Source organism: Poecilia formosa, unplaced genomic scaffold, assembly GCF_000485575.1.
Source record: "Poecilia formosa unplaced genomic scaffold, Poecilia_formosa-5.1.2 Scaffold283, whole genome shotgun sequence".
NCBI classification, from domain to species: domain Eukaryota; kingdom Metazoa; phylum Chordata; class Actinopteri; order Cyprinodontiformes; family Poeciliidae; genus Poecilia; species Poecilia formosa.
This window is the reverse complement of record NW_006800222.1, coordinates 558383-582289: the sequence shown is the minus strand read 5'-3', so window position 1 is coordinate 582289 and position 23907 is coordinate 558383. Positions and strand designations below refer to the sequence as shown.

The following is a 23907-nucleotide window of genomic DNA, read 5'->3' as shown; positions in this document are numbered from 1 at the left end:
TGAGCTCCTTTTATTTACCATTCAATTAATTTATTATTGTGACAGGCTTATCTGAGGTCCAAAAATCACTTTGCACATGACAGAAGTGTTTTGTTGGAGAACATAATGTATCCCAAAGGAATTGGGTCCAGTTAACACATTTAAATTTATGTTCATTTAAAGCTGAGTCATGTTCACACATTCCTTGAAAATGGTTGCAAGAGTTTATTTAAAAAAAACATTAAAACAGTAGAAAACACAATAAAGTGTCAGCAGATGTCTTAACCTAAAAATAAACACCTTTCGTTTTCTAGCATCAAGTATCTTGGCATTTTAGATGTTCGCATACACTACAAATGTGTGCTGCAAACATAAAAAGCAGAAGGATACAAAGGAACATCACAATAACAATGCCACTTTAAAACAGTGAGTTTGGATCAGTCTTTTGCATGTAGATAAACTGAGTTGGTGAGAGATTTAGAGAAGCGGGGAACCCTGGGGAGAACGCCTTGCCTTTCTCATTTCTGGTGTTTTGCCCTAAAAAAGATGGAACAGAAAGGATGGCATCACATTTTGCAGGTGAAGAAGGTTCACAATGAATTGGAGAACAGCAATGCTTTAATTAGACCGTCTGACAGCTGCATTCCTTTTTAAAGCTAGGGTGGAAAAGAAGTTTTATGCTACCAGCAAATTTATTACATATAAAGTGTAAATTATTTACACTTTATAAGATCCGAGCGGTAGCTGAACAGTTTGCAGTCCTCGGTGTTCAACTCTGGTCTCATTTTGCACCACTTTCAACAGAAGACCAATATGAACTGAAAGGATATCAGCCAGAAACGCACACTGTGACCGTTGTAATGCAAATAAATAAATAAATAAATAAGAATTGTCCCATTTCACCAGACATAACCTTAAGGTTTATCTCCAAAATACAATTATGACCCTTTGTCTGCACTGATGCATGTTTGGCACCAAACAGCAAAAGTGTGTGTGATTTTCAAGAAGAAAGCTGAAACATGAACTCGTTTGACCACAGAACAGTTGTCCTCTGTCTGTCAGTCCATCTGAGATTACAAGTTTGACTCCAAAGAACCTAGTTGTGTTTTTAGGCTGAGCTGATATACGTTTTCCTCCTTATGTAATAGTTTCCAGATTCATTACCGCCACCTGATTCACATTTGCTTCCTAATCCCAAACCCACATGGCTTCGCTACACCGCTTTCTGAAGTTAGTCCAGTTTCACATTTTGCTTTCTAGATATTCAGAAATCTAAACTGTTTGCAATTTTACACTAATGAAGGGACAGATATTGGCACGAGACATTTGCCTTCATAAAAATAGTTCTCCAGTGGACACAGCTTTCCTAATCATGAAAGACTGATATCATTATTAAATTTTGCTATTTTAAACATAGAACTACTTGAACTTTTCTGTATTTTCCCTCCTCATTTCAGGTGAGCTGTTGTAAATAGTTTCTAGATTTGTGTGACTGTTCAAAATAAAGTTTTTCCACCAACTTTTTTTTTAATTTACTTATTTTTACAAGGTATAAACCAAAAAAGAAGGAAAGCCAAAGACTTTTAAATGGTCTTGTGTGCGGTCTTAAACTTGTCAACAACACCAACGTAAAATTGCAAATAAAAGCTTTTTTTCTATAAAACCCTTTATGTAATGCGCGACATCTTCAACAAATTAATGACAATATTAATACAGTGAGCAAATACCAAAAACAAAGTCAAAAATGACCACAAAGTTTTATCGTTCTCACCTTTCATCATTCATCCAAGCAAAGAGATGAACATGACGACGCCCATGAACTGTGTGAAGAGGATTAGTGGAGTGAAGAAGGACCACACTGGCCACAGTGCAATATTAAAGCTGCAAGAAAAAAACAAAACAAAACAACACATGTAATCAAACTTAACAGATCTGCCACTGAGTGGCTAAGTGAGCTTTTCACAGGCCGTCATTGCAGAGCATGCAGATATTAATATTTGGATGAACTAAACACTATTATATTATGCAATGTAACTGGAAAATGTAGCCAATTAGTAACTAAAATTAAATAGCAAAATAAAATGTAATGAATTATCTGTAATTTATCTATGTGATGAATAACTGCAGCTATGGAAAATCTAAAATCTAACCATAAAGTAAAATTACCGGTTCACCTCAATATGTTACAATACATAAAAGTTTATGTAGTTCAGTTTTGCAAATAAAAAGTTTCTCCCCATATAGTATTACTGCATACACAGTGATTTATTTCAATAATTATTTCTCACTATTTAATGAGGACGCCTGAAAGTTCAGTTTATTTTAAAATAAAAATATTGCTTTAAGTCAAAAAAAAAAGAAAAAAAGAAAAACAAAACAAAAAAAACAACAACTAAGAACTACTGGTAACTATTTCTACACACTGTGTAATATATGTGCTAAATACTGCTGAATCAAATCATCAGTGTTGTGTGGCATGGAGCCAGTGGCTCCACTGAGGCGTTAAGGAAACCCAGTTTGCTTTAAATGTACTCTTCAGCTTGTCTGCATTGTTGGCTCTAGCGTTTCTCCTCTTCCTCTTGGCAATGCTGCGTAATTTTTCTATAAAGTTTAAGTCGGGCCAATTTCCTTGCCAAATAAGCACAGTGATACCAAGATGATACCACGATTATTAAACTATCGGTACGTTTGTCACTGTGGTGACGTTCCAAGTCCTGCGAGGAAAGAACATCCGCATCTCCGTAAAGCTCAAGTATTCTCTAGTAAATGGCGGTGCTGACCTTGGACTTGGGGAAAAAAAAAAAAAGCACAACAGACCACCAACACCAGCTAAAATGGCTCGCAAATTAATCATGACTGGACCAAACACTTGATTCTGTGCCTTTTCATTCTTCCTCCAAACTCTGAAATATTGATTTAGAAATCAAATTCAAAATGTACCTTCATGATAAAAGAGGATTTTGGATAGAGTTGCCAATACATTGACAACGTATGGTCTCTCCAATATCAGAATGTGCAATGTTCATATCACACTGTTTAGAGTGAAGTAACGAACTAGCATTTTACATGCTAATCCAGCGTTTAGCCAGTTGGGCCAAGTCTCACAGAGGCAGACGCTCACACCGAACACAAATGACATTGCCCAAAGTGCTGAGAAAGAGAGGAAAGAAAATAACAGGAATATATCACAACTGATATCATCATGACAATTTTGAACATCATCATCGCCATAACACAATTTTCTAAAACCACGCAGTCCTAATTTTGGACCACAGAGTGACAATGCAGCCCTTTTTCATTCATGCAAAGGATGTTGTTGTTCTAGTTGCATCCATCTGTCTTACGCTCAATCCTTGAAAATTTGCCCCAAAAATCAAGAAGTTTTGCCTTTGATTGCAAAGGCAAAACTTTTTCAAAAAAATGTTCATTAACTGAACATTTTTGGACTAAAAATATTTTTGTACTGGTCTTGCATAATACTGTAATTTCCCGAGAAGCTGACGGACTCTCAAGACACACCAGCAGCATCGCCAGCTCACATCAGGGACCATACTTTATTCATCTACCACATTGTTACTTCTGGTTATTTTACATCTTATTTTATTGCTTGTTTGTTGTTGTTATGGTGCTTGCTTTCAGATGCTGTTTCAGCATGCTGCACCATGGGTCCGTGAGGATGGAAATGTCAACTTGGATCTACGTTAAACAATAAAGCTGACTTTGACTTTTAAGTTTGAAAATCTTAAAACTGCAAAGGAGTAAATCCTGCAACGTGACGGAAAGAAAACGAAGGGGATATTCTTTTTTTTTTTATCATCCTTCACTCTTGGTTCCGAGTTTGCCTTCAAAGTACTACCTCCCTATTAATGTCACTCTGTACATTTCTACCCTGGCAATCTGATTTAGTCCTGCATCATACTGTGGAAGTAATTGTGGGAGAAAATTATACCAAAAAAACTTGTTGTTGGAAAAGGTTTGTTAGTTTGTTGAGATTTAGATTTACCTTTATAAACATACAGTCATTACAAAGAAAATAGCAAGTTAACAGAATATACTGGCCTCTTAATCAAGTTAAACTAATGTTGAACAACTGTATCACCCTTGTTTTTTAAATGCAAACCTATTACTGTCTTGAAAATGCTTAAAGTACTAACAAGACTTTAAGCATTTTAGTATTCTTTAGAATTTTTTTTAAATATAGTGGTATGTCTTATCGATAGACTGGGCAGCAAAATCTTTTGTAATAAAATTTTTATATTTCCTACTACTAAAAAAAATGATAAGGTCATTTAAAGGGGAAACATAGCTACTTTGGGTGGGAAAATTCTTCCATATTGCAGAAGCAAAAACCTGTCCTTGAATTTTAGGTGTTTTAGAACAAAATACAGCTTTAGCTAACATACACTTGCGTTTTTCTCTCTCTTCCTGTGTGTTTTACCTGCACGATGCAGCAATAAAGGCCGCAGTGGTAATGGGAGGAATGGCAGGGTACTCCTGGTCATAGTGCTGAATGCCTTTGAACCACTCCAGGTACACAATGCAAAACATAGCCAGACACAAGCAGATCCCAAGGAGTATCAGACCGACGTTAAACCACCAGCTGAAAAAACAAGGGAAGGTGCATTTATTCCATCAGCTGTACAGGTTCAATAGAAACAGAATAGGGTATCACATCACGGCCTCCCTGCAGTATCACATATCAGTGGTTTCTTTTGTACTGAATCCACTGTTCAAGAAGTTCCTGAGTGAAAAAAACTAATGTTTGACAATGACTAAGCACTATTTGATCAGAGCTCCTTTCTTAAAATGTGAATGTCTGAACTTGATATTTACGTACAATATAAAGAATACAAATCCACAATCCTTCCTCCTTTTAAACTACTTATCACAGCAGAAAATAAAGACACAATGTGGTAATTTTATCCTGCGCATTAGTGTACACACCCATAAAATACATTTTTGAAGCAACCTTTTGTTCAGTCTTCTTTGGTAGAAGTCTATTAGTATGTTGCATCGGTCTATCTACTCTTCGCAAAAGTTTTCAAAACATATAAGATCCGATTAGTCCACAGCCTGCTACGGGTGACCTCTTAAACTTTCTCTAAGATTTCTCACAAGAAAAAAAAAACAAACAACAAAACACGGCAACACTTTATGTGATGGGGTGTGCAGAAGACTGACACCTGTCATGAACATGAAAGAGTCTTTATGAATGTCTGTGACTTCAATGACAAGTTAATGCAAAGTTGGCACTTTTAATGGACTTTCAATGTAACTTTTAGAGCAACTTTGCATTAAAAGTGTCATTTACCAAATGACACTTCATGACAACTGTCAAACATTTATAAAGACTTCTTCATGTTCATGACAGGTGCTATGTCAGTCTTATGCACACCAAGTCAAATAAAGTGTTACCAAAAACACAAAAGCAGCAATAAAAATAAGGAAAAATGCCACAACGCTACATGGTATTAAAAGCCTGTCTGGAGAGATGAGTCTTGAGCTTTGGGGTCAGAGGTGGAGCAAAGGTGTAGAGGGAGATTGTCGCAGAGTCGGGGTGCTGCCACTGAAAAGGCCCAGTCACCTCAATGCCTTAGCCTAGTTTTTGGGACGTCTAATAAAAGTCGGTTTGATGACCTCAGGGTTCTCCCGTGTACAGGAAGACTAAAAAGTTCAGATAAGTAAAGTTGAGCTTTAAAAACAAGCAGTAACATTTTAAAGTCAATTCTAAAAAGAGCAGGAAGCCAAAGTAAAGAAGATAAAACAGGTGCTACACTCACATGTAGAGGTGTTGATTAAAAGTCCAGAGCACGGTGGGACTTCACCTTCTTTTGCTGATACACAGCATTGCATTTGTACCAAACATACATTATACTGCCAGATGTATTCCCTTGTCTGCCTTCACACACATATGAACTTGAGTCACATACCATTTTCAAACCATAGGATTTAGCATCACCCTTTGTGCGTCCATGTTTAGGAGATGGAAAGTTTAACCTAATGATTCGGAGTGGAGAGCAAATATGTTTCGTGTGCTTTTGTCAACTGTGACCCAAAAGTTCAACTTTGGTTTAATCAGACTAGAACACATTCTGTCACCAGGTTTTGTGAAATTTCAGCCAGTCCTGGGTGTTTTTTTGTTTTGTTTAAGGTTTTTTCTTCCTGCTGTTTTGCAACCTGACCTCTTCCCTCGGATCTTTCAGTGTTGCTGTTGCCTTTTTTGGCATTCTGCTTGACAAGCTCGTGTCTCGTCTTTTTATCAGTTCTGGAAGAACATCCAGTTTCTGTAATGTAACTGTCCCATTTTTATCCAAACTTTTAATGACTGTCTTCTTTGTGCCATTGTTATACGCACAATGCTTTGCTTGACAGACTGACACTTGACTTGACACCTTTGTACAATGAGATCTTTTGGAACTTTTCTGAAAACTATGATTTTAGATGAAAAAACTAAAAAAAAAAATGTAAATGAGCATTTATAAAAAAAATTTAAAAATCCACCATTGTTCACTTAACCTTATTTCAAATTAATCAGATTAACTGTAAATCCTGACAATGTGAACTTGAAAACATCAAATATCTAAATGAATTCAGTAGATAATGGAAGGTTTCCATGGCAATCCAACCAGGTTGCTGCAGCTTTAACGTTTTGTACATTTCTCTTCAAGTAGATTTATTTTTTTCTGCCGAATTGCACAAGATCAAAATGAAAGCAGAAGTTTTCTAAAATGATTTATCTTATCTTAATTTTTGTCCTACTCAGTTTGACAGAGGTGTATACATTTTTTAGATTAACTGTCAGTTACCAAATTATGAATCTAACTTGAGAAAACTAAGGCTAAAACTAAGACAAATTGTCTCGTGACTTTAATTTTGTTGCAATTTTGCACCCAGTTCATTAAAGGTCCAGCCACAGCATTTCAAATACCCTGAAGACATTAGCCTCCTGTAACAACTTTTTTTTTTAGCAATTTTATTCTGTGTTTAATCTCAGCTTCACCAGATTTAATGGATAATTCTCAATTACACTCCTATTAATTACTTAATTATAATCAGTATGCCAAAGTGCAAGAGATGATCTGAGTCAGACTTTGGCAAAAATGAGACATGAATATATTTTGAGGGAATGTAAAGTTGAAGGGTCATGAGCTACAAACAAGACACAAAGCATATTGTCTCTTCTAATAGCAAATAACCCGGCAGTACATGAACTTATGCTGAATGAGTTAATTACCTTGTGTAACTGATCCTCTTTGATCATGATCATGACGTGTAAATGTTTACTTTTCTGTGCAATCTATACTGTGAAACCATTATATTCCATGTTATTAAATTTAGGGAATAAATGACCCTAATATTAGACCTCTTTGACCTGATCATGTCCTTTTTTATTTAGTATTACAAATGCACAGTAATTATAAGAACACTGATTGTTTTTATTTATGCTTTAGGATGTAAAGTAGTATATCTGGAAAGGGGTGTACTTTTTTTGTCACTTATCTACACCACTTTAAAGCTACACTGTCTCCATAGTTACGATAACTTAATGTCTTCATTCTTCTGCTCTGATTTGGCTAAAAATATCTTAAAATTCACAATGCTAATGTGTGAAATTTTATGCCTACTAAATCTAGTTTCGACTTATGCTAAAGTATTTTTGGGAAATCGGTTTTACCTTTTGACATCATCGTTCTCCATAATGACGTGCAGGAAATCTGCATAGTACGTCACAGCTACCGACGCCACAATCCAGAAAACGGAGTGCTTGTTGATGCGAGGAAGGGGCTTCAGATCTTTTTCCTCCTGACCTGAAAGGTGACACACGTCAAAAGTTGGAAAAGTGTAGCGACTCAACACATCTGACAGTAATTATGTTCTAAGAAGACTTCCATGCAATACAGAATTAAAAAACAAACAAACAAAAAAGAATTGGGTGCTTAAGTTTTAACTTAATGTGGATTTACCTTTGTGGCTCTAATCTACCTTGGGTCAAAACTATTCCTACAAATACATACTTACAAACACTAACATTTGCCCAAATGTTGTTTAAGAAGTGGCTGATTTTTATAATCATCAAGCATCTGTTGTAATTCTGTAATTCCTGGCAGAATTGGTAAAACTCACTTAAACTGGCTGTTTCCAGGCACAGACCACTATTGTAAGCATGAGCCCCAAATCCTGAAAAGTTTTAAGATTACATTTAACCCTCTTTATTCATTCCAAAATTAGTTAAAATGATTGTTCTGTGGGCAAATCTAATTTTGTGACCAAGTTTCAGCCATCTGACCCAAACTCTCATCCTCAGAAACAGAACGATTGCTTGGAGAAGTCGTGTTGAGACTTGTCGACCTAAAAAACACTGCACACACCGTCATGCACGGTGGTGGTAGTATGATGGAGTGAGGTTTGATCACTGATAGCAGGACTGGTGCATTGCACATTATGGGTGGAATAATGTGCAATGCATAATAATACATCAAAACCATAATAATACATCTTCAATCAGATATAGATGGGTTTGGTCCAAGTTTGGTTCTGATGATCAAGACAAGGATCCCAAACACACATCAAAACTCTTTTGGGGAAGGATAAACACGGACCATAAGGCTAACACTCAGTTTCCGGAGTGGTTTCTCACCCAACCCCATTGAAAATCTATAGACTACACATTTAAAGCCAGGTATGTACCAGTGCACACACCAATTTAACTGATCATCATTGGTAGTTGGTCAAATATAAAACCAGAATTCTGACAGAAACGTTCTGATGGCTACAGAGAAGCCTGTAGGTTCTCTGTGATTTGTTATGGATCATTTAAACAAATATTAGTGACGGTGTATGTCAATCTTTGAGGGTGTAACCTCAATTACATAAAATCTACTTTATGTAATTGGCTGTTTTTGCAAGCAGTGCAATCAATCCCTGTGCAATGTAAAAGCCATCATATGTTTAATGTTTATAATAATAAAAAGTAAAAGCTCAAAATATGACATTAAAATTGATGAGTGGATGTAAACCTCAAACCAGAGCTGTATACTGGAACTTCAGAACTTTCAAAAAGTATATATATATATATATTTTTTTTTTTTTTTTTTTTTTTTTTTTTTTGGTGTACGTTTGACCAGGTTGTTGTGTGTTGCAGATTTCTGCCCAGATCCCTCTTGAAAAGGAGATCTAGGTCTCAATGGGGTATACCTAGTTAAATAAAGGAAGTAAAATTTAAAAAAAAAAGTATTAGTATCAATGAAAACTCAAAAGGAAATACTGGAAAACTATGAGAAACAGAATCTTACCTTATAGTATAGCTTTTACAAGCAAATATGAGCTTTATCTTGGCTTAACAGAATGTGCAAATCTCCTTCTGTCAGATTTAAGCAGCTTTTGAGGTGAAACCGATAGGTTTCTTGAAGATAATCTTGCCTTTTGGAAAGCTATTAATCTCTATAATTTACTGGCTGATTAAACGTCTCTGTTTAATCAGCCTGTTTTTGGCTGCTGAAGTGGCTAGACTCCTCTGTGCAGAGTTCCCAATGAACTCACTGGCCTAGAAAAGAAGCTGCACTAAGGTTTAAAGTTTAGAAAAAAATATGTAGCCATTCAAAAAAAAACAAAAAAACATCTTGTCAATGACCCACAGGAATATATGAGAGCAGTTTCTAGATCATATATCAGAGCTGACAAAGATCCTGATTATAATTAAAACAATTATGAATTGCTGGATTTATGCCAGTGATAGCTTCAAAGCTAGAAAATTGCCCACTTTCCTAAAAAATAAAAATTAAAAATTAAAAAAAAAATACTGGAAAAGAAAGAAGTAATATTCAGTAGTGACATCCATTCTGCAATCTAGTGAAGGGTCAGAATTTAATTGAAGGCGTGTTTTTAATGTAAAAATTTGGTAAAAGACTGTGACAGATGGACTAATTCTGAAATTTGAGATAATGATTGTGGTAGTCAGATGAACTGAGAATGGTCAGTTTATGTAGCAAGCATTTTTCTACCTCATACATGTTTTCACATCTTGTAGACAACAAACCTCGGTGTATTTTACTGGAGTTTTATTTCAGACCAACACAGAATTACTGCAAAATTAAAGGGGAAGCATTGTTTTTACAAATAAAAATCTAAAAAGACTAGTCTGTATTAGTACAAGAACTGATTTACTTTGATACCCTTAAGTGAATTGCTTTGCAACTGACTTCTGAAAGCCCATATTTACCATGTTTAGGGATGATTAAGTTACTGAACAATTTTCCCCGATACGATCGTCCACCTGATAGGACAACTATTAAAAGAAAAGCACTGTTCAAAGAAAGCCGTAGGAAGTGCCATTTTCAGGTCAAACAAAATCATTTGCTTCAATGGTCCGACTACTGTCCAGACCAATTCCATAGGTAAATGTAAAGAAAGGTTTGAAGATTAACACAGAGGCTCACTATTCAGTCAACTGAACTTGAGCTACTTTAAACAGAGAGCAAAAAAAAAAAAAAAAAAAAAGCAAATAATAGTTTTACAAAGTACTGAGTGGGCCATATCATTTTCCTTCTACTTCACATTTAAACATAAATTTGCATTGATCCGTCATGTTAAATCGCAATAACACACACGCAAATTTGTGGTCGTCAGGAGTGACACAATCTGAGCATGGAAACCTTTACAAGGAACTGTGGCCGAGATTGCACTGCTTGCAAAAACAGAATAATCCCAAAATGATTAGAGATGCTTATTATAGCATTGCAAATGCAGCCAGCCACTTTGAGAGACGTATGTAACTTTCCTGAAACGCTCCCTATTGTTAGGTCAGACATTACTTTGTGATGAATAAATAACTTTGCTATACAAGAGGTGTCTAATTATTGTCTTTTGTGCCATGTTTACTGGTTTATTGCATTGACGGGAACTGGTGTCTAAAAACAAAAACTGTCATAAACCCACAAACTAAATGACTTCCATGTCAGCTATACACATTGACAGAGGCAGTAAGTTAAAATTACTAATATTAGACTTTAATATAGATATACATGCCTGTATGATGCACCTCTTAACTTTTTTAAAATTCTGCTCTCCTTTTAGCAGTGTGTCATATACTATGTCTAAAACTACTCCTCTAATGACAAAACATTTGACGGGAACAGCTGGAACAGACGGAGGGGTGAACTGGTTACCGTCTTCCAGTTCCAACGTTCCAACAAACTGAACTACTTCAATAAGCTAACGTAGTTAGCCGGCGTAGCATTTTTAAGCTTACTCTTTTCGCCATCGACGGCCGACGTCGTCGTCTGCATGAGCAGCTCCGCATCTCTCTTGAATCTGTTCCGCAGCGTCGCCAGCTCGCTGTCATTGAACATTTTGTTGTTCTTCAACTCACTTTAGCTCTGAAAGCCAACTGAATTGAAGACGCTTCCTGTTGGGACGCAGCGTCGCTTGTCAATGACGTAAGAACGAGGACCGTTGTATTTTTTTTTTTTTTTTTTGTATAGTAATGACCATAAAAAGACATAACCAAATTATTGTACACAATGCCCATGTACTGTGAAAACAGAGTACCTTATTGAATACAGTTAACATATTCATAAGTGTGACAATCATTAATTTTCTAAGATAAAGTACAGATTTTACTAAGCTAGCTTCTAATTTTTGGCTTTGCTACTTTATAATTATAACTTAGCATCTCATAATTCTGAGATGAAACAAAATTTGGACTTTGAAAAGTTTTTTTCAAGACTGGAATTGGCTTCCCCAACATGCTTAATGTCTGCAAAAAAACTACTTATTTTTGATTACACTAGTATATTTCAGTTTTATCAGTGACAAATAGGCTCACTATCCAATCAACTGAACTTGAGCTTTTTTTAACAACAAAGATGAGATAAATTTCATGCAGGATCATTTTTTCCAAGAAAAGGTTTACTTCACATGTACTCTGCAGCATGTAAATAAAGGCCTCCATGCATCTTATCTATAAAGAATTAGCCTATCTTACCATCTTGTATCAAATAGAAAATTAAGATTTTTTTTCATGTTATTTTCCTTCCTTCAGTCATTAACTTTACAGAATACATAGTAGCTGGCTATGTGCCACACCTCATCTTGAGTTCACTGTATACCTTTACATAGAGCAAGAATCTGACACGGTTGTCCTACTTCTGAACTCTCTGAAGTGAGAAGTTAAAGCGCACACACTGATAAATAGCAAGTACTTTCTGGTTCAGTTTTATTTTAGCTGAAAAGCAGTTATAACTGACCATCTTTGTGGTCAGGCTGTTAATCTTATAACTAAAACACCATTCTAGTCAGTTGACAACTAGAATAGTGCTCACCATTATGTGGCTAGGACCTTCTGACCCTAGCAACTTATGACAAGTTCCTGGAGTTTTATGAGAATAATGCAATGTTTTTATAACAACTCCCTGCCTCCAAAACAGTAAAGATGTGATTAACTCAATATCCTGTGTGGTCTGGATCAAAATACAAGACTTAAATCCAACTGACGTAGGCTGAATGTGAAAACATCATTTTAATACTAGCAAACTTGAGTAACAGCTCAACTAAAACCCAGAGAATGCCATATAGTGTTACAGGTAAGCAGCGTGGTGAATGAGCATCAGTGTTAAACCTTCTGGGATTAGAGGAGCTTCATAAAGCTGGGCAGGTTTACTCATTCTCTGCGAGTGTGTGCGTGGGCGCGCGTTTGTGTGTGTGTAAGCATGTGTGTACAGGGTAAAGAAACTGCTTATTCTAGTCGTGGAAAATCAGAAAGCATTAAAACTTCACCTGAGGCTGACACCAAGCGCCTTGCTTCTATGGAGCTTCTGTGTCTCCGGCCAAGTGAACCCCGTTCGCAGTGCGGAGGAATGTGCATTAGCTTCATCCCGTGTGAGAGTCGGATTCAGCTCAGGTGCACCTCTCTCTGCGTCTCTACATCCCCCTCCCCACGGCAACATCCAATCCCGCAGATAAGGTGCCATTCCCCGGTTTTACCGTGAGCTTGGAATGCGCAACAGAGCAGCCTTCCGTTGCAACCGTCATTTTATACATTAAACAGAACTGGCGTGTTCCAAGCGTGCGTGTATTGATTACGACGACCAGGCTCGCTGCGTAAAACCATTTAATCCTCGAAATTGTTCATTTGTATAAAAAGCCACCAAGGAGAACAGCAATAATAACTTTCATTTCATGGAGAACGTGCCGTTAAAGGAGGAGTCTACTTCAAAAGCTTCACTCTGTCTTTTAGAACTCTAAACTTGGGGTTTTTGGTGATCTTTTTGTTGAAAAGTGCCAACAGCTCATCTTCCGTTTTGAAATTTATGTCACCAGCGAAAGAGTAGTAGGCTGCCAAAACCTGCAAAGGACAGAAAAATACACTCCTTACCCAATGTTAAGTTACGTTTTGTATTTAAAGATGGTCATGGTAGAGAGGACAGATGTCAACTTGAATAAGTGTGTCATGCACACAGAAATGCGTTGCTTAATTTCTCACCTTCTTTCTGAGTCTTTTCACTGACAGCTCCTGGTCAGGTGACTCTCTCAGCACTGCCTTGATGTTTCCCTTCCAGTTGAATTTTCCTGTGTGAGTGATCGGAAACATAGTAAGGTTTGGTGAGGGTCATTTCCTCGGTGAAAACAAAGAGCCGACACTGACCTCTGCTGGAATCTTAATACAAAATATTTTCTTACTTCTTTGGTGTTCTAATTAATAAACCACACACATATTCATTAAAGTGTGATGGCAATATGTGCCAGAACTTTAAGTGTTACCCTGAGACATGGCTTGATCTTCAGTCTCCTCTGACTCTGCAGCTTCATCAACTGCAAAAGAACAAGAGTCGATATAAAATCTGAAGCAAACATACGTACAAACAACTTAACATAACTAAGGATGCTTTAACAGCAGACCATTTAAATTTAAAGGAGTAAAATGTCATTTACTCTTGGTTTTCTTGGAGTCTTCTTCAACGCCGTTCTCAGTCTGGTCTTCATCTCCCTCGTATTTTCTCTTTCTATCCTTTTTTTTCTGTTTGCCTGTCTGGCATTTCTTAGTTTCTCCTTCTGCAGTTTTATTTTCATCTCTTTTGGGAGCTTTTCCATTCTTTTGCTGACGGGCCTCTTTGCGCTCCCTTTTGTTCAGCTTCTTCTTCTTCTCCTCTTCAGTGTTCGACTGCTCTTTTTGGTCCTCGGTTCTGTTGGTGTCCACTCGGATGTCAGCCTCCTTGTCTGCAGATTCTTTGGTTGTCTGTGTGGCCGGAGGAGCCTTATAGATGGGTGATAAAGAAGTAAGTTAATTTTGAAACATTTATTTTATTTTATTTTTTAGATCGATTATTAAACGAACAGACATATATATTTATCTAGCTTTGCATGCCAAAGGCCAGCGCTACAGATCGCAAGGCTTCATTTCTCGTTGCTATTATTAAAACAGCAATACCAGCAACACTACGGCTCAAGTAACATTAACACATTAAGTAAAGCAGTAAAATGCTTTTATATGTCATTATCAGAACATTTAAATACAACTTATAAATATACTGAAATCTAAGTCTTCTGACATCTTGTATACAAAAAAGACATGTTTGCTTCTAACTGATCAAAAGGTCCAAAGCACAAAAAAATGTGGGACATCCAAGTGTCTGATGGTTATCTTGATTAAACAAGCTAAAATAACTTACACTGTCTGCAGCAGCAATTATGTCCCACACCTCCTCCTGTACCCCAGTGTTTGATATTTTTAAACTGCTTCTCATCCAGTTCTGAAGAGAGAGAAAAAGGAATTTATCACCCATAGTTTTCCTCCTTCGTTTAAAGCACTTTAAACAAAATGACAGCTTTTACCGTTGTACGCAATCCCTACCTGAAACTTTGCCTTTTTCCTCGGCACGTTTTCATAACCGCTAACTTGGTAGAGCACATCTCTCAGCTTAGCGCTGACCCCGGGTTTGTTCATGGCTTCATTGATTCTCTGCATGACAAAGGTACAACAAGACGAGCATTAACAGAAGCAACCCTCTTTACTCACGCGTATGCTAATGTTCAGTGAGGACTGCTTACCTGTAACCACTGCTGCTGTTTCACATCTCCTTTATTCGCCTTGACCTCGTAACCTTTCCCACCGTATTTCTGGTCCTCGCTGATACATTTAGTGTGGTTTTTGTAGTCCTCACCCCTACGTGTGACACAGAAAAGATGAGACACCATCTTAAATGTGGGGAAGTGCCTTGCGAAAAAAAACGTTTCAAACACCTGGAATTCTTTCACATTCTGCAATGTCATGTTTCAACCACAAATTGTAATGTATTTTACTACGATTTTATGTGTTAGAATTTAACGACTGGCCACAAAGCATGAAAGGAAGAAGGTGCTCTGACACAAAATTGTGCATCGCCCTAAAAACATCAAAAACACTGCAATGGCAGCATTACACTTAATAATGCTGTTGTTTTTTTGTTTTGTTTTGTTTTTTATATATATAGTGGGGACAGAGATGCTGGTTAGAGTTGATAGGAACATGAACTAAATGGAGGGCAATGCTGGATAGAAGACCTATCAGGACCTGCTTTGGGATGTGGGAGAGATTCGTTCACAATAATAATGAGATGAAGCATACGGCCAGAGTGTCATTGGAATTGTTTAAAATGAAGCACATTTTAAACATTTAGACAGTACTGCATCTTAAAAAAAACAACAGCTGGTTAAAGAAAACAGTTATTACCAAAAGTCTTTTCCGCAGTCGATACAAGACAGAACTTGGCACCCACGGCACTTCATGACATGTTTATCGACTTGGGCTTTTTTTAAGGATTCGCCACACGCGTTGCAGGTGAAGAACACCATAATGATAAGCTTCTCTTCGTGTCTTCTTTACTGTGGACCCTTCTCAGGCAGCAAACATGCGGAATAAATTAATAGCACCCTGATAAAACCAACCAAAACCGATTAAACCTTCACGCTTAAATAGGACCGGGCTGGCCGTTACGCTCGGTTAAGCTAATGCCGTTTACCGTTAAAAACAACGTCTGCACGTAGCGACGGATATCAGTAAACCTCTGGCTTAAACTTCGGTGAAAACCATGCGAAGCACACGTTCCTTTCGTATCAACTCTTCAAAACACACGTGACAAAGTCCGGACTTAGGAACTACAAGATTAGCGCTCCGACGTCAAACGCATCTCAGAAAAACAGAGTTCCTGGCTCATCTAGTCACTGGAGAATCGTCAGTCAATGTTACCACCATGTTGTGAGTGGCTTGTAGTTCAACAGTGCCAAGAATCGGTATTCCAACAACCAGGGTGAATTCCTTAATATTGATGTTTAGGTAAAATTATTAATTATTATTATTATTATTATTATTATTATTATTATTATTAATAAATCGTGATTAATCTTAATCCTTAAATATTAAGTATTATGCAAAGTAGGTAAAATAAGGGTAAAATAATTTTAAGGAGATTTTTCTTCTTTTTATCAATTGCCCTTCTACTTTAACTGAACGTAAACTTTTGAATTGTTTTATTTATAAAACAGTTTTCAACGTTACTTCCGCACTTGAACTATCGGACGTGCCACACGCAATATGGCAGAAGAGCTGACGTATCGTTTCTAAGGGGCAAGGAAAGCATGTATAGAGTTTGTGCCTGTGACTGGGAAAAACGTTCGGTAGTTTTATAAAGGTTTTTAAAACATGCTTCACAGTTCAATTGTAAGCATAAAAGTTTCTTGTTTTGTAAGAAAACTGCCACCGTTTGAGCCATGTTTAGATAGTTCAAAATACGTGATGTACCAGGAAGTGACGTAGTGTTTATGCTGTTGTAAAGTGACCGATCATCCCAATAAAAGGTGGGGAATATTTTTCTTACAATTCGGACTAATTTAAGACCTGCTTTTACCAAACTGTTGATAATTGGAAACATCTCTTTGTGGAATCTGTACATTTCCGCAAAGAGTTGCGCGATATCGGTTTACGTCACCTTCCATGGCCTCGACGCTACCTCGACTGTTCCGTCCAATTTTTGCATGGGTGGTCTCGTAGCTTAGACTCCGTATTCCGCGCTGATGTTGAACGATATAGATATACATTATGCTTTTGAAAGTGCCGTCAGGTTACTAGTCAGCCTGAGACGCACAAGAAGAGGTCTGTTTAGCCAGTAGTTGTTCTTGACTCGTGACTCTTGTGTTTTGTTTTTATGGAGTAGTTGCAGCAGCTGGTTGACCATGGACACCCTGTCCAGCCACAGCTCCTACCTCCTCCAGCAGCTCCAGGAACAGAGGATTCAAGGGCTTCTCTGTGACTGCATGCTGGTGGTGAAGGGTGTCTGCTTCAAAGCCCATAAAAATGTCCTGGCTGCTTTCAGTTCCTATTTCAGGTGCCTTGATGTCTTTTTTTTTTTTTTTTTGTTAAATTACAGTGAGATGTTGAAGAAGAAAAAAACAACTAAATGTGTACAAGCATCTCAACCAAATCATCAAAAAGTTCATTTATTTTAGTAATTCCATTTAATGATATAGAATCATGATAAGATTTTTTTAAATACCAGAGTAATTTTAAATGTTTGTTATTGTTCATTTATATACAGCTAAGAAAACTTGTACAATTAGATTTCACAACCTCTACACACTGCCTACATTTCTTCAATCTAATAAAGAAGCTGTAAAGTGCACAAAAGATTAGGGTGATGGGAAAAAAGAGGCCTTACAACCGGAAAGCTCATCACTGAAAATAAATCATCATAATACCAATAGAAACAGACAAAAAGATGGTCTACAATTACAAAAAGGGTTTGATTGTTGTACGTACAAAGTTTTATTTTTTTTTACATTGATTGTTGAAAATATTCTTAAATAACTTTTGCCTTTTTAATTTTTTTATTAAAATATAAATAGAAACAGAGAAATTTCTCTCCCCCTCCAAAGATTAGCCATTTAGGTTGATTTACTATGTTGAGATATCTGTTGCATTTTTTAGCCAAATTAAACTTGTAGGTTCAATGAAGGTAATTTTACAAGGGTCTGAACCATTTTTTGATTTTGTAAGAATCTTTTTTTTTATTGGTCTTCAAATTCAAATTTTTCATTATCTCAAAGCCATAATCAACCAAAATAAAATATATTGATACTTAAAAAGTATCAGTATACTTTTTAAGTATATTGATACTATATCAATATAATATATATACTATATTCACCTTTTCAAAGGAATTGCTGCAATAAATAAACTGTTCGATGGTATTCTAATTTCCCGAGATATTCCTGTACATGCTACTTGATCTCTGGCTTGATTCTTTTCAGGTCTTTGTTCCAAAACTCTCCCAGTCAGAAGAACGACGTGTTCAACCTGGTGATCCAGGATGTCGGCGGCATCGGCCAAATACTGGACTACATGTACACCTCCCATATCGACATTAATCAGGACAACGTGCAAGCTCTCCTGGACATTGCTCAGAGTCTGCAGGTCCCGAACGTGCAGAGCATGTGCAACACTTTCCTCAAGCCTTGCCCGCCTCCCGTAGAGATGCCTCCGTTTGCCCTCCCAGGCATGCTGAGCTCAGAGCACGACTGCCTTTTGGGAAGCAACCTGCCACATGACGTTGACCTCCACTGCCCGCCTGACCCCCAGAGGTCGGGCTACTACGGCGACATGGATCACACAAGGAGGATGCCGGGGACGGTGCCTAACAGTGGCTCGACGTGTGACGTACAGAGCGGCTCCCACGCGCCTGCAGAAAAGCAGCTCGTTCACGGTTACAAGCTCCGCAATTTCTACAGTAAGCAGTACTTCAAACAAAGTGCAATTCAGACAAACAGTGCGTCCTCAAATCAAGGGCCTCTGGTATTGGTGGAAGAGCAGCAATGTCAGCTCGGAATGAGTCAGGGTGGCAATAGCGCTCCTGTGGTTTTAGGAAACACGGTCCAGCCTAGCCCTCCTTGCACATCTGTATCAGCAGAGAAAAACGGCGTCGCTTCTCTGACCCCTTCGAATAATTTAAACACCCCTGCCTGCGACCCGGCCGACTCCGCAGTCAACAAGCCCGTGCGTACCAAGAAGACCGTCTACCTGAAGAAATACAATTACCTCCGGTCTCAGAAAGCCTTGGAGGAGATGTGCGCCGAGTCAGTCGCCGAGCCCATCCTCAGCTGTCCCAAAGAGAGCCTCCAAGGGGGACCTGTCGCCCACGCCGAGGCTCCGGACGTGGCTCCGGATGAAGCTCCAGAGGCTCCCGTCGGCAGCAGCCCTTTAGGAAGAGAGGAGTGTTCTGAGGCAGCGGACGCCCAGCTCCCGAGCCCCCCACCCGGACACCAAGAGGAGCAAAATCTGAAGCCTCAGCCGGAGCCTCCTCACCAAGCGGGGCACAAGCAGTACTGCTGCCAGCTGTGCGGGAAGATCTTCAAACATCCGAGCAACCTGGAGCTGCACAAGCGCTCTCACACCGGTATGAGGTGTCTGCACTAACGTACTTCATCTTTAATAATTCACCCGACTCTTTCAGACACAAACTGTAGTATTCTGCTTCCAGGCGAGAAGCCGTTCCAGTGCAACGTCTGCGGCAAGAACTTTTCTCAGGTATTTCCTCCCCCGCCACATAGTCTCTTATTTCACATTTGTTCTTAAATAGTTGGGTCGTGAAGAGATATCGAGGGGATTTTTTTTTCTTGCAGGCAGGCAACCTGCAGACCCATTTGCGGCGACATTCCGGAGAGAAGCCGTACATATGCGAGCTGTGTGGTAAAAGGTAGTATGATCAACTCATTTAATAATTCTCCTTTATAATAATAATAATAATTTTCCTTTCCTTTTCTCCTGAGCGTAGTAAGCATGGTAATTAATACCTAATATTGTATTTTTCCTCACTAACTAAATGTGCTCAAATTAAATTTTTATAATCATAGTGAGATAACGCCACTGCAAGAAAAACAAAACTAATGAGGCTTTCCGCACATCTAAAAGACGGAAGCTGTCAAATGTGTCCGTCTGTACAAATTTGTGTACCATTTGGGATCGTACACACAGCTTTAAGCCAAATAACGGATTTTAATGTTAACCCAAATCTTTCTTTATCAGCTTTACTGCATCGGGGGATGTTCAGCGCCACAAAGTGGTCCACACGGGAGAGAAGCCGCATCTGTGTGACATATGCGGCAGAGGTAACGCTACGTCCCTCGGCGTAAACAAACACGTTTTCGTCGCTCACGCGTTTCTTCGAAGGCTGAGCTGAACTCGTGTCTCTTGCGTAGGATTCACCAATTTGAGTAATCTCAAGGAGCACAAGAGGACTCATGCGACAGACAGGACATTCACCTGTGACCAGTGTGGAAAGTCCTTCAACACACACAGGAAGCTGCTGAAGCACAAGGCCCGCCATACTGGGGAAAAATCCCACATCTGCGCCACTTGTGGTAAGAAATTACCTTTTACCGAGAGATTAGATACAGAGTTGTCGTTTTCTGGCCTTTCTTCACAATTACATGAATTTCCTTTGTGTCAGTTTTCAAACTGATTGCAGAAAGTGTATTTAGTTCTGTTGGATAGAAACGGTTTTTACTTCTCACTGCAGCCATTGAAGTTCTTCCTTTCTCTCTCTGTTTTTCCGTTTTATCGAACTTCAGCTGCCCTGGGATGACAAATCCCACAAAAACTAGCAGCTTAATCTGAAATCCAGGCGGTGTTTTATATCTGCGGTGTTTTCCTTTTGTCCAGGAAAGCGCTTCATTGACTCAGGAGACCTACAGCGTCACATACGATCACACACTGGTGAGAAACCCTACGTCTGCGACACCTGCGGAAAGAGCTTCACCCGCTCCGCCATGCTGCGGAGGCACAGCAACATGCACTGCAAGGGGCCGTCTGCCTCCAGCCCGGCCGCAGCCAGCTCTGAGCAGACCCAAAACTCGAACGGACCGGCGTCATTTACTAAATCGCTCCGCCGGAGCAAACCGTCGGCTGCAACCACCGAGCAGCAGTTTTCTGCCATCATGCCTGACACAGACTTAGGGAAACCGTCATCGTGCAGTCCTCCGCCCACACAAGCAATACAGCCCATAGAGACTCCAGGACCCAGCATGCACCTCGGCCCCGCGCTGACCTCCCTTCCAGAGCTGCGCTCCCTGGTTCCCCATCACCTGCTTTCGTCCGGCCACCAGGAGAGAGGCGCCGCTCTGCTGCCCACCGACCGCCTGAAGCTGAACAAGCCCACTCAGGAAGCCGTGTACGGTCCGTACGTGGAGAACGGCAACACGTGTCTGGACAGAGACCCCGCGGGCAGACCCTACCTGCCTCCGTCGGACAACCACTGCGCTTCCTTCACGGGGTCCGGCAGGCCCTACAGGTCGAGCGAAGGCCAGTTTATCTCCAGCGTGACTCTGTGGGGCCTGGCGATGAAGACGCTGCAGAATGAGAACGAGAACGACATGGAGCACTAAACTGTCGCGTCGGCTTCAGCGCGGGAGCAGCTTAGTTGTTCCGTCCTTTAAGGTTTTCTTTATCATGTGAGCTGTTGCTTTTATCTCAGAGAAAATTGTCATTAGAGCTGCTGCAAGTCAGTGAACTGAAAAACAAACAAACAAACAAAAAAAAATCCTAAACTTCTGAGAGCTCGTTAAACACATGGGTGATGGTTCTGTGGTAACAACTCAGTGTGAATGATGAAACGGCAGATGTTTAGCTGATAACTGCTCAACGGGACACCCACTATTATTAAGATGTGCCACACTGAACATTTAATTGTTTACTTTAGAATGAATTACCGTTATATTTGCATGAAAGCCTGTAATGAAGCGAAAATAGTTTATATTTTACACGCAGCAGTGCACTTTTAAATCATTGCTCGAGACAGATGTATTTTCATGTGATATTGAATTCTGGTCAGGTAACAATAAACCAGCTGCTTTTAATAAGCGCACTTCCCTGCAGTATTGTCTCATCGTTTTCAAATGAAAATCTTTGTGACTGTATGAATCTCCTTCATCAGGTTATCTTGCTTTGAAACACATTGATCAGACCCAATAATACATATTCACTCATGATCATTGTATATGTAGAGTGAGCTTTTAATTTTTAAAGTTTTAGCATGTCAGGGCATTTTTGGGCAATTTCATGCTAAATGCATCAAAACTGGCTTTGGAATGGATACATCAATATCAAATTTCTGGAAAGAATCTGACTAAACCCTGTTTGAAAATGGATGGACCGTACTGGTCCACTTTTTTATTTTCTTTCTTTTTTTTGGTACAACAAGCCAGTTTAAAGGAGCTCTACCAAGATAAGTGGTCAAATATCTACCTAGAATTAGCTTATAGATGGCAACAAAGAGTGTTGTATCTCTGATATGCTAAGGAACATTTCTTCAACTTTTAGTGGGGAGAGGGGTGCATGTATATATTTCAACTTGTAATTTTGATCCTATGTGGATTAGCAAAAAAAAAATATCATGATAAAAATCAACTATTAGTCAATTCCTATTTTTATAATTGTGTTTTTTTTCCTGTCATAATGATGTTCTTCCTTCTGAGTGAATGGAAATCTCAAACCAACACGTCAGCTCCATAGATTCTGTAGATCATGCATAAATAATAATATGCAAAACATTTTTTTTAAAACTGTGGTAGTCTTTGCAATTGAACCGGAAATTGTGTCTTTCATCAGAATCTTGATCAAAACCACATTTTGTGAGAAAGAAAGGCGTTAAAACAGAGCCGTCCAGTTTACACTGACTAGTCCGAATTGTGCTTTCTTTGACCTCATGACTTTACAGGTTCAATATATGTAGCTACTGTCAAAGACGTACGCTACCTTAACTACTGCCGTAACGTTGTTGTAATGCTGCTGATAAGCCTACAGAGGGAGCTAGAAACTATGCAGTTTGCAACTAAACATCTACAGGCGACAACTCTCTTACAACTCACTCAACACAGGGTCAACGAAATAATAATAATAATAATAATAATAATAATAATAATAATAATAATAATAATAATAATAATAATAATAGTGAATAATGTAGCAAGTAATGCGATGTGGGTGGACTCACTCGATATGCCTTAAGATATGAACATTGCTCATGCGAGTGATATGGTTTTATGGATGCCGTTAGTGAACTGAAGCTGTCTGAAAAGAAAAGCGCATCCAGCAAGCGCCATGCGCCAGTAATCATTGCGCAGACATGTAAACACTGCACAGAGTAGGCATCATTTGCTGCGCTTCCAATGATTGGCCATCATTGTCACAACATACAGGGCCTTGTTAGCTCCGTGCCTGCTGAATTGGTTGCCTAGCAACCCATAGGATAAGTCTGTTATCGCAGTGTCCATTCTCCTTCACTATCCTTTACATCAAGTCCTCCGCGCTATGATGAGAAGGAAGGAGGAATCTTTTGGCTTTGACGGTCTGCCTGACCCTCACGTGCCTCTTGCGCTTTACGTACAAATCTAAATGGATCACAAACAGAAAACAGGGCATCTGAATTGATGACTAAGTGATTTATTAAAGCCATCTGGATTGGTCAACCCACCTAAGAGCTAGACAAGACAAATAATTACAATCGTTTTCTCCATCCGTCATTTTGCACCTCATTACATCCATCAATAAAGCAATCTCAGATTTTTCTATAAACACGTCAAATTATTCAAATACAGTCAAATCGTTGCTACAAACCCTGTTCTCTTATTGACCGAAGCTGAAACTGAGTCGTTTTTTGTCACCTTTTTCTGTTTTGCTGCTCACCTTTTCTGTTTATTACGGTTAACCATCTCTTTCGCCATAGATATGTTGACAAGAAAGTTACCAAAATAAAAGCATAAAAACCAGCAGGTAACTTTACACAATTGACTTTTGCAGATTAAAAAGGAATGATGTGAAGCCTTTTTTGCTGCAGCAGCAGCAGGAGCAGCATTTTGAATGAGTTTGAACTTGGTCCCAGTTCTTGTGAGACACATACAAGTTGG

At 38.8% G+C, this 23907-nt stretch overlaps 3 protein-coding genes across 5 annotated transcripts; 1 reads left to right on the top strand and 2 right to left on the bottom strand.

Annotated features, from left to right (window-relative positions):
- On the bottom strand, positions 1-11433 carry tmem128 (transmembrane protein 128). Its single transcript, XM_007571597.2, has 5 exons — positions 11228-11433; positions 7655-7787; positions 4418-4579; positions 1751-1860; positions 1-516 (listed from the first exon to the last, which is right to left on the bottom strand). The coding sequence occupies exons 1-4, from the start codon at positions 11325-11327 to the stop codon at positions 1761-1763; spliced, it is 495 nt and encodes a 164-aa protein (XP_007571659.1). The 5' UTR covers positions 11328-11433; the 3' UTR covers positions 1-516; positions 1751-1760.
- Positions 11434-13070: 1637 nt separating this feature from the next.
- On the bottom strand, positions 13071-16215 carry lyar (Ly1 antibody reactive homolog (mouse)). The gene is made up of 8 exons (XM_007571596.2): positions 15686-16215; positions 15025-15139; positions 14828-14935; positions 14646-14726; positions 13909-14230; positions 13738-13788; positions 13460-13545; positions 13071-13321 (listed from the first exon to the last, which is right to left on the bottom strand). The coding sequence occupies exons 1-8, from the start codon at positions 15805-15807 to the stop codon at positions 13184-13186; spliced, it is 1023 nt and encodes a 340-aa protein (XP_007571658.1). The 5' UTR covers positions 15808-16215; the 3' UTR covers positions 13071-13183.
- A 257-nt stretch (positions 16216-16472) lies between these two features.
- Positions 16473-21876, top strand: zbtb49 (zinc finger and BTB domain containing 49). Of its 3 annotated transcripts, none has more exons than XM_007571593.2 (8): positions 16473-16809; positions 17166-17336; positions 18259-19400; positions 19485-19531; positions 19627-19700; positions 20030-20112; positions 20203-20364; positions 20666-21876. In XM_007571593.2, exons 2-8 carry the CDS (start codon positions 17185-17187, stop codon positions 21385-21387), a joined length of 2382 nt encoding a protein of 793 aa, XP_007571655.1. In that variant the 5' UTR covers positions 16473-16809; positions 17166-17184; the 3' UTR covers positions 21388-21876. The 3 variants fall into 3 exon arrangements, with proteins under 3 accessions (XP_007571655.1, XP_016536978.1, XP_007571654.1); XM_016681492.1 differs by having other exon boundaries at positions 17163-17336; XM_007571592.2 differs by lacking the exon at positions 16473-16809 and having other exon boundaries at positions 16827-17336.
- Positions 21877-23907: the final 2031 nt, after the last annotated feature.

Coding starts and splice junctions, on each gene's coding strand:
- tmem128 (XM_007571597.2), bottom strand. CDS start 11,327: ATGTTCAATGACAGCGAGCTGGCGACGCTGCGGAACAGATTCAAGAGA. Junction 7,788..11,227: donor GGCCGTCGATGGCGAAAAGA/GTAAGCTTAAAA, acceptor GTCACCTTTCAG/GTCAGGAGGAAAAAGATCTG. Junction 1,861..4,417: donor TTTATTGCTGCATCGTGCAG/GTAAAACACACA, acceptor TTTTTCTTGCAG/CTTTAATATTGCACTGTGGC.
- lyar (XM_007571596.2), bottom strand. CDS start 15,807: ATGGTGTTCTTCACCTGCAACGCGTGTGGCGAATCCTTAAAAAAAGCC. Junction 15,140..15,685: donor GACTGCGGAAAAGACTTTTG/GTAATAACTGTT, acceptor TGTCACACGTAG/GGGTGAGGACTACAAAAACC. Junction 13,789..13,908: donor AGACTCCAAGAAAACCAAGA/GTAAATGACATT, acceptor GTTCTTTTGCAG/TTGATGAAGCTGCAGAGTCA.
- zbtb49 (XM_007571593.2), top strand. CDS start 17,185: ATGGACACCCTGTCCAGCCACAGCTCCTACCTCCTCCAGCAGCTCCAG. Junction 19,532..19,626: donor GCGGCAAGAACTTTTCTCAG/GTATTTCCTCCC, acceptor TTTTTCTTGCAG/GCAGGCAACCTGCAGACCCA. Junction 20,113..20,202: donor GTGTGACATATGCGGCAGAG/GTAACGCTACGT, acceptor TCTCTTGCGTAG/GATTCACCAATTTGAGTAAT.